General features: G+C 45.4%; 1 protein-coding gene across 2 annotated transcripts in view; it reads left to right on the top strand.

The window, feature by feature from the left end:
• The window catches only part of LOC147631203 (uncharacterized), a 133826-nt gene extending 116220 nt beyond the window's left edge, over positions 1–17606 (top strand). For both annotated transcript variants that reach the window (XM_086809541.1, XM_086809542.1), the window contains exons 12-13: positions 15461–15553; positions 17175–17606. In XM_086809541.1, coding sequence (XP_086665667.1) covers positions 15461–15553; positions 17175–17360 — 279 coding nt within the window. In that variant the 3' untranslated portion in view covers positions 17361–17606. The remainder of the gene's footprint in view (positions 1–15460; positions 15554–17174) is intronic.
• Positions 17607–18069: the final 463 nt, after the last annotated feature.

Genomic DNA, 18069 nt, shown 5'->3' with positions numbered 1-18069 from the left:
GGCTTCTTATTCTTGTTAGGGCATTGTGGAGAGATGTGATCTTTACTACCACATCTAAAGCATTTGCCTTCACGAATGTATTGTACCCTTTGTTTAGGAGTCAAGCCATAAACACCCTTTTTCTGCCACGGTTTCTTTTCTTTTGCATTTTCAGCTCTTTGAGGGGGCTTTACATCCTTCAAATCTGAATTTTCAGCTTTGTGCATGGCTTTGAAATCTCTTCTAAAGGGCTGTCCACCCTTTTGCACATTAAAACCAGCTTTCTCCTTACCCTTGCCCAAGCTTTGGTCAATTCTAGATTGCACCCATTTGACATTAAGCTCTTCGGAAGCCAAGACCGAGTTTATGAGTTGACGAAGAGTTTGGTTTGGATAGATTTGTAGTCCTCTTTGGAAGATGGGTTGCAATCCTGACTCAAATTTCCTCTTCTTTTCTTCTTCAGTAACGGTCATGAAGGGTAACACTTCCATTAATACCTCCCAAAATTTGGAGACGTAAGAGGTAATGGATTGCCCTTCTTTTTGCTCCAACCTGTCCCACTTCCTGCATATATCCTGAGTAAAATTTGGAGGCAAAAATTGATCATAAAACTTTTGTTTGAATTCAGCCCATGTAGAAATGGTGTTGCCGGAAAGCTTCTCGGCCAACCACCAATGAGCAGCAGTGCCTTTCATGTACATGCCCACATGTCTGAGTTTTGATGATTCTGAAAATTCTCCCTCATGAAAAGCAATTTCAAATTGGGAGATAAAAGATAGAGCTTTGGTAGAATCATATTCTCCATGAAAATACTCAAACTTAACTGTTTTGTCACCTGCAGTAAACTCTTTAGTCTTCTTCTTCTTATGTTGATGCGTTTCCTCTTCATCTCTCTCGATTGGTTGCTTATTTGCTTCATTAGTAGGAACATATCGCTCAATTCCATCATGAGGAGGGGCTGATTTATGAGTCGGTTCCTTGAGAAGACTTTCATGAGCTTTAATAGATGACCTGTGGGGAGGAGAAACATGTGCGGTAGAGGCATGATGAGAGGTAGCAGACGCCTCTTCTCTTTCCTGTCGCACAATAGATTTAAACTTTGATGTTTCAGCTGCATGTTGATTCATAAGAGGAGGCTTTTTAAACCTAAGCCCTCCTTCCTTTCGAGTAACTACATCACCTTGTCCCATGAGGTAAGAGACAGCCATATCTCTTGGTTGAACCCCCAATTCCATGGCAACATTTTCCAATGCATCATTCACAAAAGGAGAATGCTTTGACACACGAGATACATGCCTTGACTGTGAGTCTTCATGCATATCCTTGAGTTGTTTTTGCATCATACATAATTGCCTTTTGAGATCTGCAATTTCAGCCTGCATAGCATCATGTGCATCACTCTGTATAGCCTTCTCCTTACCTCGGGATGGCTGTCCCATATATACATGAGTTGCATTTCCTTCCCTTCTAACATAAGATGGCTGTCCGGCATGTGCAATACCATCATGTGACCCAAGAAAAACATTTTCAGCAGTGTATTGTTCATGCATTTGAGTATCATCATGCACATTGTCTCCTCTTGGCTTCACATATGTACTCTTCCTTGGATTTACATCCCGTGAAGTACCTGTTTGGCTCGCCATAATGCTTAAGAATGCTAACAGCTAGTGTAAGCTAGATTAGGACCGTCTTCCACACAGAAAGGAGGAAGATCCTAGGCTCTGATACCAATGGGATTCCCCCGGTCGAATGAGATTCCCCCGGTCGGGGTTGAGCACAATCTTGGCAAACACTTAAGCTATTAACATAATTAAACAATTTTAAATGGCGCAACACAATAGAGTAAGAAGCTGAATTTTATTTTTGCACACTGCACTAGGGCCGGAAAGGGCCGACCCCCCTTGTAATAGATTTTATTATCAAGGAAAACTGTTACAAGCCTCACGGGCATTCACATGCCAAACTGTTCAAGTGCATCCATGATCATGAAAACAGCATTGCAAACAAATTTGTCGTAGACGATGGAATCCATAGCTTCACTTGAGAGTAGCTTCGTTCCTTGATTCCTTGAAGCTTGTCAAACGCAGCTATGCTCCACTGGCATCCATACACATACACATGTGTGTGCCAGGACCGAGACATAGGAGACCATATTGACAAAGCATTCGAATCTCAAATTGAAAATTGCTTGCAAAATGCTCTTACCAAGTATTGGACGATCAATGTCGAGCTCCACCTCCGTGCGGACGAACTACAGCTTGAATGTGACCGTTTTCCACTTCCGGCTGAAATTAGGATTTCTGATTTTTAGGGTTTTAAGCAGGTTATATGAGTCCAAAATTGGGCATTTTGGGCTCTTTAGATGCCTATGAGTAAGGGGCACAGCTTGGTATGGTTTCCTCCAAAATTAGGGTTTCTGAAATTAGGGTTTCTGCAGAATTAGGGTTTCTGAAAATTAGGGTTTCAGCAGAATTTGGGGGCGGTAGAATGGTTAGGAGACTCCATATTCATTTAGAAGAGAGAGATAGAGTGAAAAGGTGAGCAACTGGAGGCTTAACTGTGAAAGGAAGAATCTTCAAGCTTTCCATTGGAGCTGGGAGCAAGAGGGAATGAAAATCAGCACTCTCACCAAGCAAAAAGTTAGAGAGAATAACAAAAATAGGCTCTCTTGAAGGGGGGCGCCTATTTCTAGAGAGAGAGTGTAGAGAGAGGTAATTTTCAAAAATGAGTAATAGCATGGTGGCAGGTCCTCATACTGCCACCCAGTCCATAACCATCCCTTTTCCACACAAATTTAGTGGGAAGGGTGCCTGGACACTCGCCTAGCCGACCGGAAGGGGATTCTAGTCTATTCTTACTTTTAGTTTGTCCGCCCGAGCTTTAATGAAGTGTGGACACCCAATCTCACTTATAACTTGGGCGGACACACTTATTAAAGTGTGGACCTGCAAAACAAAGAATACATTGCTTTAACTCATAAAAGAGTAAAGTGGTGTACTTACCACCTGTCTACAGCCCACAAACGAGGTCAGAATACAGTTTCACTCGCACGGTTCACAAGAGGGCGTCCCCTACATGTGAACTACACAAACAAATCTTGCATGCAATCAAATAGTTCATGCAAAGACAGGATTTTTAACTTGCAAACATGTTATGCAAGGATGCATTGAACAGTCTCCCTATTCATTTAGCTTGTAGTCCGTGGTACCACACTCTGGATTTGGGCGCAGATACACAATCCCAACCCATATATCCAGCCTACTGGCTCTCGGTGTAGACATAAGTCCCCAACCATAAGATGCCAGTCCATCCTACAGAACTCGTCCATAGGCCTGAAGCGCAGAGAATGCCCAAATAGTGACACTAACCATCTCTGTCATGGATTCCCTGTCCCCTGCCCAATCAGTAGCAAGGCTGTACCAAACATGTGTCCATTCCTGTACCTTCTGCCTGCATGTGACCTATCTCCTGGAGAAACCCAAAAAACATGTTTCCTCGAGAAACCTACAACCTGTTTCCACATGAAACCCTTAGGCCTGTTTCCCTTTGAAACTTCTGTCCTGTTTCCATACAGAACCATTCATGGCACCATTCAACAACAGTGCCAACAAAAAACAGCATACATCTAGTTACCTGTTCCCTCATGAAACATCTGGCAACATAGAGATGCCCATAACTGTAGGTCCCTCTGTTCCTTTCTAGCAGGAAGGAAACAATCTACTCCATGAGCACGCAGCCATGCGAGCTTGCTTCACTCCCATGCCAAGAAACACTTTCAGTTGACCTGTACTTGCAGCCGGAAACCCACATAGCTGAATTCGCAGCCAAACAAAAACAGCCCATAAACAGTCCTCGAACTGATCTCAAAACAATCCCGAAACCAAAACAAAGAGAAGCTGAAAGTTCCATCAGTTGAACGCCATCGACATGATGTCTATGTTCATGAAAAACCAGCCCCTCCTTTTTGCAAAAACACGGCGTCCTCCAAAAAGCACACGCCTGGCCACCTGAGAGATGCACTGCCGCCTATATGATGCGCTGCCCGCACAGTAATCAACCTGCAGCCACCTGTGTCAGCTGTCGTACAACAGCTGCTGCCTGTACCAGCTGTACGGGACTGCACCGTACTTGACTGTACTTGCTGTCCGTACAGGCATGCAGTTACTGCCTAGCCAACTTGCACAAAGGCGTCTGAACCTGCAGCACCCATACCCTGGTCGCCAGCCCCACCTGTACTTCCAGCTGCCAGTAAACATGCAGCCGCCTGTTCCGTACAGTACTCAGCCACCTGTTCTGTACGACCAGCAGTTCTATAGGGGTACTCTCCACGCAGGTGTGGTTTTCCTTCTCCTCATGCAGCCGGTTTGCACGACTCCTCCCCAAAAAGCAAACGTGAGAAAGAGGCGTGCCCCCTTCCAAAAGTAGAGTAGCCTCTATATTTTTACTTAGGGGCCTCCCAAGGTTTAAAAACCTTTATATCATTAATTTTTGACCACCAAAGGTTATAAAACCTTTTCAAATCAAAATCTCTTTGCCCCCTTCACACTTGGGGTTGTCCACACATGGGTTTACTTTTTGACTCCAACCTGATGCCATTCACACTGTCCACCATGTCCCTGTGCACACCTGCATACTGTCTAGAGAAAAACACAGGGTCGTGACATTAGCCTTGCTGAGCCTGATGCTCTGATACCAATGTAACATGTGGAAGCTCTGAGAGTCTTCTTTCAGCCCTAAACACCGTCTAGAACATGCTGATGCAAAAACACAGACAAAAGGGAGAGTAGAGAGAGAGAGAGAGAGCTGGAAATTCAGTATTTCATATGGTAAAAAAGGTACATAATCCCTTGCATAAACCTCTGTACACCTTTGTAATTGGTGTGTGGGGGTAATTCCAAGATCATTTTTACCTTGCTTTCATCCATGGAAATACGGATCTTAGAGACGATGTGTCCTAAGATCACACCATGTTTGACCTAGAATTGGCATTTCAAAGAGTTTAAGGATATATGATATAATCGACATCATTCAAACACCTTCCTCAAACAAGCCAGATGGTTCAACCATCATCAGTGTACACGCATATTATCAATGAATACCTCCAACCTGAAAGATCCCCACCCCTCCGCACCACGAATTCAGGGGTACTAGCAATGGAAGTAGCACTTCTTGCACGAGGTAGGGTCCCTCACTCGAGGCCTCGTCTACAAATATCCGAACAAGAGACTAATCCCTTGGTTCTTCCAAAACCGAACCCGAAAAAAACTTCACTCGCCCGAAAAGCACGCGCGATTCCTCCAGGATATTTTTACTCTAACGTAGTCAAAAGCCTTAACTAACTGAACTGATCTGACCGAACCTGTAAGTCCCATAGTCAGATCAAGGAAAAGATTGCACTTGGATCATAGAGACCAACGCTTTTTTCCTCATTAAGAGGCACAGCCGTTGATTCTTTTCCATAGAATAATTTTCATCCGGGATTTACTTCATCTAGCCATGGGCTACCTTCTGGAAAAAGTAGACAAACCCTATCCCTAGTCCTATGTCTAGACCCAACTCAAAAGAAGTTGAATCAATGAAACAATGAGCACATAAGCCTTATATAGGCTTGAGAACACCTCATGGACTGGCTGACTGCTGGTCGGCCAACTCCTGGACAAATAAATCTCATAAATGTTATAGCTGACAGGAATATTCCCTAGCCGACAGCCCCTGTGTCCTTCCACAAGATGCTCCACAGTATATGCTCCAAAAATGTGGTTCTGTTCTGATCTTTTCTTCTTTATCTTGTTACCTCCTTAGGGTTAGCCTCTGAGATAAGCATGTACATGTGTGTGCACATGACATCCCCCTCTGCGAAACTTGATGATGGGATTCCAATGTAACATGCGGAAGCTCTGATAGTCTTCTTTCAGCCCTAAACACCATTTAGAACATGCTGATGCAAAAACGCAGACAAAAGGGAGAGTAGAGAGAGAGAGAGATAGCTGAAAACTCAGTATTTCATATGCTACAAAAAGGTACATAATCCGTTGCAGCCATGGGCTGCCTTCTGGAAAAGGTAGAAAACCCTAACTCTAGTCCTATGTCTAACTCAACAAGGAGTTGAATGAATAAAACAATGAGAAAACCTGCCTTTTATAGGCCTTGGACAGCTAGAAATCTGACCGACTCCTGGCCGGCGGCTAGCCGCATGGACACAAACATAAACAATGCAGATCCCGACCTGCCCTACTGTCATAGTCACAGGGAATGGGCATTTTTAGACTCGGGAATGTTGGGGGATGGAAGCATCTTCCCGTTCCCATTCCCGTCCCATGTCACTCTATAGTCACAGGGAATGGCTATTGTCAATCTTTTACATCCCCGTTCCCCGTCCCCATTTCGCGTCCCATGTGACTATGCCTACTGTAGCCGACACAGCCATATCTTGTTCTGTATGCAGCGGACAGGTCCCTGAGTCCACTCCAGTCCATCCCTTGCCTAAACTTGCACTCCAATACTCCAAAATGTCTGGTTCTAGAGAGTCTTTATCATGTTGCCTCCAAGATTAGCCCTGAGATTAGCATGTACATGTGTGTGCACATGACACCGGCTGAGCCCACTGTATCAACTACAGGACCTGCCCCTAACTGCAGCACCTAGTACTTGCTGGAGTACCTGTTCTTTTACAAGTGCCTGTTCACATACTTGTCCTGACTGCACCAGGTTGTACCTGATTGCTACTACTATTGTACCCGTACCCATACCTGGTGTACCCGCCTGTGTACTTGTTGCATACCTGTTGAACTGGCTGAGTCCACTATATCAACTACAGGACCTGCCCCTATCCGCAGCACTTGGTACTTGCTGGAGTACGTGCTCTTCTACAAGGGCTTGTTCGCGTACTTCTCACAGTATGAGTACTTGTGTTTCCAGGACCCTGTGTGAGGGAGTGAGCCACGCTCTAGTACGAGGGCGCCTGTTCGTGCGTGGTCTCAGAACGACAATTTCGCGTTCACTCTACTCCAAGCGTACGAGGTTGGTGGTCTGATCATTTTACCTCTTTCGATGAGCCCTACATCGACATGCTACTCTGACACTCTTGTTTGGGTAACTTGTATTCATTATTTGCATTGCATGGAATATCTGGTTGGAAAGCCCTTGGAACTTTGTACACAAATTAAATACTCCAATCATAGGGGGTGTTGGCCTGTTCGTGGCCCCAGGGGTGGTGTATTGTGCAATCTCTATCTTTGTAGTGTTATCTTGAGCAATGTTGTGTACTTTCAGTTATGTGTTGCATTGTTGTTGGTTCATATTTAAGTGTTGATGAGGAGTTGTTCACGAGACGGTGCCCAAGTGCCAAGAACATTTACACCTGTGACCTAACCGGTGTAAATTACAATGGTATTAGTATCACAAACCAGCAAGCTCAGATATGCAAACACTTCAGATGCCTAATAACCATAAACAATATCAAGCAACACTGCACTGAGCCGGAACAGCCAGCCCCCCGTAGGTATTGTTCTTATTAAGAAAAGAAGCTTTTCTGTTACAAAGCACACCAAGGTGCGGGTGCTTTCACCAGATCTTTCCCACAGAACTTCGGCAAGGCAACTTAAGACCACATTCGGTAAGAACTCCCAAAAACTGTCCATGACAGTCTAAAAACAGCCCTCAATCCAACCCGGTTGGGCTTTGACACATGTGAACTGGTACAGTACCCGTACGGCTGTACAGACAGGCTCCTGTCGGCGGCTGTACCCCCTTGTTCAGTCGGTGTAGAGAGGAGGGAGAGAGAGTGAGTACGCTGTTCTGCCTGCAGCTCTTCTGTACGGCCAGAGTAGAGAGAGAAAATATACAAGAGCCCAGTCAGCTGCCCAGGCTGTACGGTCAAAGAGATCAAATCTTGACAGTCCCTGCCTTTGCCATAAGTGGTTTTGTCCTCCAAAAATAGCAACTTTTAAACTTTCTCCCCAAGCTTGGAGCTGGGCGCTCTCTTTTGTCCACAAATACCTATCCCATAATAAAAATATGTCCACCCCTTTGTTAATAAAATGTGGAAACACTGTCTCCTCTCTTTATTGATGAAGATCCCATGGTACTTTTGCCCAAAGGCCATCTTTCAGGGCAAAATCTGGCCGGTTAAGGTTCCCCGCTTTCTTCTGTGGTAAGATCCATGTTCACACCTTGGTTATACGTAGTGTATAAAACACTGGTCGAGACGGGTGAGGGGACCAAATGGTGACAATTAGAGCACGCTTGTTTCCGGGGAAACGGTCCTTTGGGCATTGGGCTCCATTTGAACAGTTGTCAGACGCTATGGACAGCCATGAGTGGGCAAGAGCCTAGTTCACATGGCCAGCCCACTGGTACACATGCTTCTGATGCTTTGGGTAACAGGCATATGCATACAGGTTATGCAGAGAAGCAAACATATGTGGGACAGCACTCTCAAAGAAAACAGGGGATGAATGAAGATGACCCAAATGTGTTGAAGGCCGAGATGGAATGTCTAAAGAGGCAATTGAATGCCAAGGAGGAAGAGCTAAAGATGTTTCATGATAAGCTGCAGGTTCATAAGCTTATGGAGGCCACAAAGCCTGAGTCTATGATTGCACACACTATGGACTCTATGGCGAGGGAATGGGGTGTAAACCCTCCAGAGAGAGCTCTCAACTATCTCATAAATAGTGGAGATGTGGTCAAAGGCAAAGCAGGTGAACTTTGTGTCAAGGAACTCCCATGTGTGGAGAGGTGATGATTTGTCTTGTAGGATCAAGTCCTATGTACACAAGGATGAGATTTTAGTGACTTCAAAGCAAGCCTCTACCCCGCATGGGTCAGGAAAAGATAGAGATGTACATGCAAGAGAGAGTGGCAAACTTTATGGAAATATTTATGTGATGCATGCTAAGATGCTACCCCTGGGAAAAGTGTTGGGTGTGTTAGCCACCATACTTTGCATATGGAATGGACCAGGGAAGAACCTTGTCAGGGGCTGAAAGTTGTGCATAATGATGGGACAGCCTAGGACAATCATGTGTCACCTGCTACTCATGCCACTGAGTATAACCATGGAGAACGAGTTTAATGCGGGGATCCTTTTGTGCTAGGAGGCCACCTTTGCACAGGTCACCATTACATAGGGCACATGTCTCTGTGACACATGGTTCTTGCCATGGTCATGTGCATGCACCTACTACTGCCTCGTTGGATAAGGGGAACAGGAAGATAGATGAGGAGGGTCACCATGCCAAAGAGGCTAAAGGAATTTAAGGCAGGGGATAGATCTGTTGAGAATTTTCCGAGAAGTCAAAGATTCGCCATGTGGGCATGTTTCTAAAGAGCTCAATTGCCGATTGGTGGATCACTAAAAAGCTCTCTAGTAGCCTTGTTCATCAAAGAGAGGTTCTATGCACAGTTCTTGCCTCCCAATGCTGTGGAGAAGATCATGAGCAAATGGGATAAGATAGAGTAGATACACAATGAGTCTGTGGAGAAGATCATGAGCAAATGGGATAAGATAGAGCAGATAGATAATTTCATCTCTGTGGAGCTGGCAGCCGCATTCAACATTTTACACGCTCTCTTTATCATCATTCTATGCATTCCCTTGCACATCAAGAATGGCATGCACATCAACCTTGTGCTGCTTCTTATTGTCCTTATTCTTGCATCTAGGACACTTGCGAAACATGTGATCCTGGCTGCCACATGAGAAGCATTTTCCCTCTTTAGCATATTGCTCTCTTTACTCCGAGTTTAAGCTAAACTTGTGTTTTTTTCTGAGAGGCATCTATGGGCTGCGAATTTACAGCCTTCCCTCCATTTTTCACATCTTTCATATAAGGTTTAGCATGCTGTCCACCCTTTTGCAGGTTATGTCTAGTCCTCTCTTTGCCCTTGAAAGCATGATCCCCTTTGCCAGAATGCTGCAATTTGTGCTCTAACTACTCTGTGGCAAGAGTAGCTTCTACATAGTCCTGCAAGGTGACATTGTGATGCGTATGAAGACCAGATTTATAAAATGGTTGAAGCCGTGGAACTTCCGTTTCCTCTCGGGCTCACCCACGAACAAGAATGGTGAGACCTCCAAATAGATCTTCCAAAATTTGGTCACAAGGATCAGCCCATTCATGATGCTGCACATGAATTGGCTGTCTTTGTTATCCACAGCTCATCACCCACAACTGCATCACTGCCTTGATTCCGATGCCAGCTCCAGTGTGCATGAGTTGAATTTACAACTTGTAGTATGCCATGACCAAAGCTTGCCTCACGATATATGGACCAATCTGGCTTTGGATTTAAAAACCTGCATTAAAAACCATGTGGAAGGTTCTCTCTCTCTCTCTCTGTCTCTCTCTCCCCCCTATCAAAGTGCCCAAAACACCTCAATCATTAAACATGAGTGTGGGCTGATCCTTGAGCTGTCCCCAAGCTTTGCAAATGTAGGGGACATGGAATCCCAGATTGAAGCAGAGGCCACCTTTGTGGGAAAGCTGTCACCATTTGGCCACCCAATTGGTCCACCCGTGCTTTCTTATCATGTATGTACATTGGACTAGTGTCCATGGCAGTTGTATATGCCAGGGATTGATGCCACTCATGTGATACTGTGGAGTTGGCTTTCCGTTGGGACTTGTGCCTCCGTGTACATGTCCGGAAATGCTTGGTGGATTGGTGTTCCATTGGGTCTGGTAGCTCGTGTACTTGCCTGGAGCACGTCTATTTTGGTATAGTCTCATGAACGGGGATTGTCCATACCAATGCTGCATTGCATATGTGCTTGCTTGCAATTGAAATTGCATGCTGTTTTCATGCTTGCTTGACCAATGTGTAGTTCCGGGTAAGGGGATGCCCGCCCGCGAACCGTGCATGTGAAACTGTCTGTTGACATGGTTATGTGGCATGTGACAGGTGGTAAGTATTGGTCATAAACCTAGCCTTAGGAGTTAGCACTAATTTATAAGTGAGTATGTACACACTTCATTAAGTTTTGGGCGACCAAAACTCATAAATTATGACTAGCCCGGTGTTCACACACACTGATGTCCTGAGGTGGACATAACCCAATGTCCACCGCCCAGACCTTATCCCCTTTGTACAAAGGAAGTAACCAGCCATGCGTCCACTCTAGCTTGCTCCACAAAGCACCTGCCTGCCACCTACACTAGACAACTCACCACCTCACTCCTCTTCCTCTCTCTAGAGATTGGCGCCTCCTTCATGAGGGCTGTTGGGCTGCATTTTCTGCACATTCTCCTTTCCAACTCCATTTCCAAGCTTGCTAAGGTGATTTTCAAGCTTCCAAGAGTGATTCTGTATGCGAATCACTCTCCTACACACTCCCAATGACTGAAATTCAGCAAAACAGCTCTCTTTATTGCTGTAATTTTTGGTCTTTTTGCTGAAAACCCTAATTTCAGCCCTCCTTTCTCAAGTTGAACCATAGGGGAAGCTTTCCCAAGGTTCCCTTCATCCTCTTGAAGAGTTTTGTCGCGAAGAAAGACGACAAACTGAAGATCTCAACACTCCAAGGACTTCCATCACGAAGACTTCCGCCGTCATCGACTCTACTTGCTATTGGTAAGCTTTTACGATTAAATATGGAAGCAAGTAGCAGGAGGGAGGAACCGGATTACAAGATCACATACCCTGTGTAGTGTTCTCTTGTCCTACGTGCTCTCTTGCAGATTGTTGCTACCATGTGTTGGTGGAACAATAGAGAGCAGATGGTAGAGAACATGGGCACTTGAGAGGGTAGTGTGGATTGCAAGTCTACAACGACAACCACTTGTTTGCAATACTGTATTCATATGCATTGGTATGGAAATCTGGTCAGAAATGCCCATGACACTATGTACTTGATTCTCCCAAGATCAATATACTTTATTTGAGAGGGGGGTCGGCCGTTCCGGCTCATTGTGTGTCTCTTGTCAATTCAGCAATTTACTTCTTGTATTTGAGCAAGTGTCCATCAAATCTTAGTGTATGTAAGTGTATTGATTAGCATTGTGTTCAACCAAGTTACAAAAGCAAGTGCAAGTGACCCCTATCATTGGGAAGTTACGCATTCATATATAGGGGTATCTTGATCTTGAAAATTTCTCGGTTGCACCATTGCAGGGATGTGATGTATTGCTAGGAAAGCCGTGGCATCACCGCATTGAGCCACGCAAGGAGTATAAGGCAAACATGATTACTTTTATTAGAAGCTGCATACATGTTATTGATGCTGGCCATCCCAACTGCATCTCATGTTCAAATTAATAAAGAAATGAAAAAGAGTGTTTTTACATACTAGATTTTTGTGCATGACATTGTTAAATGTGATGATGTAAATGTAGACACTCTTACAAGTGATAGGCTGAAATCCTTGGACGCATTCAAGTATTGTTTTTACAGATGCTTTGCCAGGAAAATTATCTCCTAAAAGACTCGAAGGTCACCACATTGATTTGGTGCCGGGCAGTTCCCCGCCAAATAGACCCACCTATAGGGTAAGCGGAGCATGGCAAGAAGAGATCATAAAATAGGTGATTGAGTTGTTTAACCGACGTTTGGTTCAACCGAGCTCTTCGCCATACCGTAGACCTATCTTGCTAGTACAAAAGGAGGACGGTTCCTTTCTCATGTGTGTGGAATACCGGGCTTTAAACAAGCTTACCATTAAGAACCAGTTTCCAATCCGATGCATAGACGACATCCTCAATAAACTTGATGGGTGTGCATGTTTCAGTCGCATTTCTCTTAAGAGTGGATATCACCGCCAATGAGGTGATAGCTCAAGTGGTGAAGGTGTTTGCCTAGGACCAAGAGGTCCTGGGATCAAAACCCCCCTTGTGCTTCCTCAGCGGCATTGCCTATGGGTGGATAAATAAGCGCCTATGGGTGGCTGTCTACGGACGGTGAAATTTGGTAACTATGGGAGAATCTTGGGCAAAAGGCCAGTTGAAAAAAAAAAAAAAAAGAGTGGAGATCACCAGGTACATGTGGCACCACAACTTCTCTATTGGAGCACAGCCAACCTCTCCCTCAGCGGCTGGGCCATAGTGACCAACGAGGTCATCCTCGCTACCATGCGGTACACCACCTCCTGTTGGGCCTTCCATCATTCCTGCATTAGCCAAGTGCAGTGGCTGATCCACAACTTTCTTTGGTCAAGAGGAGACGGCGGGCCCACAAGGACCAAGGTGGCTTGGCGTATGTACTGATTCGGCCATTGGAGCAGGGCAGCCCTGATCTCATAGACCTTGCAGTACTGTCCTTCTGGGCAAGTTGATAGTCCGTGGTCTCTAGCCTAGGGAATAGCCTTGGAAGGATTTTCTCTTGAGCCACATTTCTTCACGGAATCTTGGCTCCCATGCCCCTGCAATCCAGACATGTAATGGTTGGCCCCCTTGAGGGAGGCCTTCCTTTGTTGGCAGATTTGCCACCAGCCTCTTCCGCACCTGCAATCCAGATATGTGATGGTTCTTTTCCAAGGCCTCCTTAAGAGAGGCCTTCCTTCGTTGGCAGATTTGCCACCAGCCTCTTCCGCACATGGCAGAGAGATGCACGTGTATGTTGCTTGTGTGCGTAAACATAATGGATGTTTGAATACCTCCTAGTAGTGTACAGCGTGGCTGCTAGCCATTTCTTCAATTTGCACCATTGTTGTAGTACTTTCAAGGAATTCAGTAGTGTTGCATTCTGTAGATGGCAGAAGCTGTGGCCCAATGACCTACCAGTAACCAGACTGCCACACATGACACATTACACAAAATAGCAGCGGAGACGTTCAAAATTGCTTGCATGTCCTCATAGTACCCCGACGTCCCCAAAACAAAGTTGTCTTTGCACATCATCCAGTCCATATGTGATTGGAAGCCTTTGCTTTGAGCATCAGCATGTACACTTTACTTTAGTGAATTGCCCATCCACAACAACCCCTTCTTCATTCTCACCAAGTGGGCAACATGCTCGAAGGGCACTCACAAAGTGCACAGGATTGACATCCCCCTCACACCGGAACAACACTAGGTTAATTTATTCTTGCATGGGCTGGACTTACATGTATAGAAGGTATTTACAACTGAAGGTGTCTGTTGGCATCTCATAGATGCATGTGTGTGTAAACATAATGCATGTTTAAATATCTTCTAACCTAAGGTCTTCCGCAGCAGATGGCAGCCATGGCCCAACAACCTACCAGTAGCCAGGCGGTACCACATATGACACGACACATCACACAAAATGGTGGCAGACATTGAAAATTGCTTGCATGTAGTATGCTGACAGACATTCATCGTCCTCCAATAAAGTGGTCTTTGCGCAGTCCAGTCCACATGTGATTGGAAGCCCTTGCTTTGAGCATCAGCACGTATAGTCTGGACAATTTCCAAAGACTTCACACTCATAAATTGCCCATTCACAACAACCACTTCTCCCTACATCCAGCATTCATGCAGGCCTTCCTGCCCACCGAGGACTGGGAGCATCAGCCCATCGCCTGGAACCTTCACTTCTGGCCAACTGATCGGGGCCTGATCTCATTACTCCTGGGTTAGACTCTGCTCCAGCCTTGCCCGGACTTTGGGGGTCTAGAGGCGCTTCAGTCATTTTCTCAAGCAGACCCAGAAGGAGCATCTCCTGGGTTTGCGTGGTGCCTCCACCATGTGCCTTGACATTATCCCCCCGGGGGGCCCTGCGCCCCCTCCCACAAAAAAAGAGCTTCTCCCTCGTGCCAACCCTCCGTACGAATCCTGGATGGATTCATTGTCCAAGACCGGGGTTCCCCTCCTGATTATGGCTTGGTGGGAGGCCTACCCTTGATCACCATCGAGGTTGATCCCCATGGAAGCCTCACATGCTTATGACAGTTCTTGGATGGCACTGCCCCTACTCCCCTCCAGAGAGTCCACATTGTGGGTCGCCTCCTCTGGAGGTCATGGTGCTTATAGATTTGGGAGAACAGACTCTTGGTTCATGTCCAGTTGGACCCCAGTGAGTGGAGCTGGCAGGACCCCACCGCCTCTCCCGAGACCCCCCCCCCCCCCCCCCCCCCCCCATCTCTTCCTTCGATTATTCGGCTAGACTGGGGCATTGGATCCTTCAGCAATGGCTTCCTTCTGATCATGCGTGACAACATCATCACCTGTAGCCACTCCATGCTCTTTCAGGTAGATTTATCTAGCCCTGGTCCCCAAAAAAACTGCACCATACATAGCTGCTGGGTGTAACAAAGTGTTGAAAAGCCAACACGTGGTACGAGGCTCCTGGAAGTGGGCCTGGAAACGTCTCTAGATAGGCTAGGGAGGCGTGGCCTCTCGCTAGTTCATGTGTGTGTGTGTGAGAGAGAAAAGAACGAATGAAATAAAGATGAAAGCGTCTACTAAAGACCTTATGGGCCTATGAGACCAGAGAGAGAGAGAGAGAGAGAGAGAGAGAGAGAGAGAGAGAGAGAAGGCTGAAAAATCCTGGGACAATTCTGATCTGTGCTTATGTTGATCAGATGGCACAAAAGCAACACAAGATCATTCCAAAGGACTTGGACTACAATGCTATCGGTACTTTGTCTTGGGAATCTCGGGAGAAGCTTTCTAAAGTGAGTGTATGTTTGTGCTTAGTTCATATTTCATTAAAAAAATAAAGAAGCTAATTTTTCTCTCGACAACCCAAAATTACCACTGTTCACTGAGCTGTCGCAGCAGCTGATCTTCTTAAATCCATTGGTAAATATTAAATAAGGTTTGATTATCCTTGCCTAGTAATTGGAGGGTTGCCTGATAATTGAGTAATTGCAACTCTGAGGCCCTTTTACTCCAGCCTCATAAAGACAGATTAAGGCTGTTTACATAATAACTTGAAGGAGCAAGGGTTGGCGCATGGCAGAACTGCTAACAGAATGGAAGATGCCAATGGACATAGTATTGGTGGTCGGAGCTGTATCACAAGCACAAAAACAAAAGGCTGATGTTCACAGCAGAGTCAGGTATTGTATACCTATGGCTATGGATGGCAGCAGTTGAGAGATGGGCGACCAAGCTGAATACAATGGCAATGCTGATCATTCTCCTATGCACACAGTGACACCTATGCATCACAGTGGACAAATTGGGCTTCAAGTGGTCTCAATGGAGGGGATGTCTGTCTGACAACAGAAAATTACTGGGCTGATGGTAGTGACTTAATGACAAGGCTGGCAAAACAGGGACATAGGGGTATGTGGTAATAAATAGCTTTGCACAATGCACATGCATAATGGGATAGGATGGTATTATTGGACTTTTTCGATTAGATGCTGAAAATAGTCAACTATAGAAGCTAGATTTGGCTTTGTGAGAGACCTATACATACCTATGTCGCTCGGTGGTTTGCAATAAGAGTCCTCTGCTTACAAGCAGGCCATGATGCGTCACGCAACCTCTGAATGATTGTTGCTACCTGTCGCCCCATATCTATCTTAGATTCTATGGTGTGGGGCTTCAGACGTCTGGTCTCTATCACTCTGATGAAAATATATACCCCGACTCCAGTTGGTGGATGTGAGACTGTAGTGAAAAACATCTCCATAGGGCACATTTGCATACCGAGCCTAGAGCTAGTCTGTCGTACAAAGCTGAAGCTTTCCTCAAGTCAGTTTCCAGCAGTACCTTATCGAGTTTGCAAACATGCAAAAGTCATGTTATTGGAGTTGACAGGCCCTTGGGCATAGTGGGACCATATTGTTGGCTTTAAAAATCTTAACCTTAGTTCGAACTTCTTTTTTTCTCGAGTAGATCCTTCTGTAGTAGCAACACCCAAAGGAGGCTTTCCCGCCTGCAGGAGGTGGTGCAATCATGGCCGCAATCGGCCCGGATGATGCCGGCAGGGAGCGTGTCGGGATTTGAACTCGGGACCTCCCCCTTTGGTCACAAATCCACACATCCATTGGCAACCTTAGTTTGAACTTTGAAATCCTGGCCAGAGTAAAGCCTTTGTAGAGCCTTTAGGTGTTGCCGCAATCCTGCCATGTGAAAATGATCTAGCACTTTGTTTATATTTAGTGTTACTGGGATTACTGTCTATACAAGCTTGATCCCTATTTTTGGATGGTGGTTAGAAAGGAATATTTGATCGTGATGGTTGCATGGTAAGTCAATAAAGCCTATTTAGTGATAAAAAAAATATCATATTGTTTTTGTTCTGATTGGTAAATGAATCACTGGTTTACAATTTCCTTTCAGATTCGTCCTGAAAACATTGGGCAGGCATCAAGAATTGGAGGGGTAAATCCAGCCGACATTACTGCACTGCTGGTTCATTTGGAGACAAGGAGGAGGACGACAAAGAAGGAGATTGAGCTCAAAGAAGAGTCAGGCCAGAATGACAGGGAGATAGAACAGGAAGAAATTGTGTGCTCTGTTGTATGATAGGAAGCTTTTTTCTTCTTCTTCTTCTTCTTTTTTTCCCGAAGAAGAGACTTCTATTAAGTATGAAATAATATACAAAAGGGAGATTTCAAACCAAACTCGGTGGAGATCTCAACCACTCGGGTGATGATCGGAAGTTTTGGACTTCAAACTCTGTTGATTGGGTGCTTGTGTGAAAGGAAGGTCCGAGTAATGCATTTGAATTGTCAAAAATTACAAGAGGAAATTCAAAACATATTTAAATTAGATCTCTCTCTCTCTCTCTCTCTCTCACACATTCCTTATTTCTTGAATATTTTTATATCTAGCCAGCGGTCTGATTCCTTTTCTTTTCTTTTCATTATCTGAAGGCATGTCATCCTCCCTCTCTCCATGTCATCTGATGGAAGCCCAGCCCAGCCCAGCCCTTCCGAGCCTAACCCGTACCTAACCCTAACCCACCCTGCCTTCCTGTAACCCTGCCCAGTTCAGACCATAACTAACCCTAACCCTAACCCTCCCTGCCTGCTCGTAACCTAAAATGGAGCATGTATCTAGCTGCGCTGCTACCTAACCTGTGTACTGCAGGTGCCTGTTACGCCTGCGCATAACACCCAGCTTAATGATAGCATTCCGGCCTTTACCTGCCATTTTTCATCTTGTTGCCAATTCAGTACACGCCCTTTCGATTTTAGCCCAATTTGAAATCCAAATCCCACCCCAAATCAAA

Source organism: Cibotium barometz, chromosome 15 (genome assembly GCF_041138505.1).
Source record: "Cibotium barometz isolate CiBa-2024 chromosome 15, ASM4113850v1, whole genome shotgun sequence".
Taxonomy (NCBI): Eukaryota; Viridiplantae; Streptophyta; class Polypodiopsida; order Cyatheales; family Cibotiaceae; genus Cibotium; species Cibotium barometz.
Note: the sequence above shows the minus strand (reverse complement) of the source record. Positions and strands in the feature narration are given on the sequence as shown.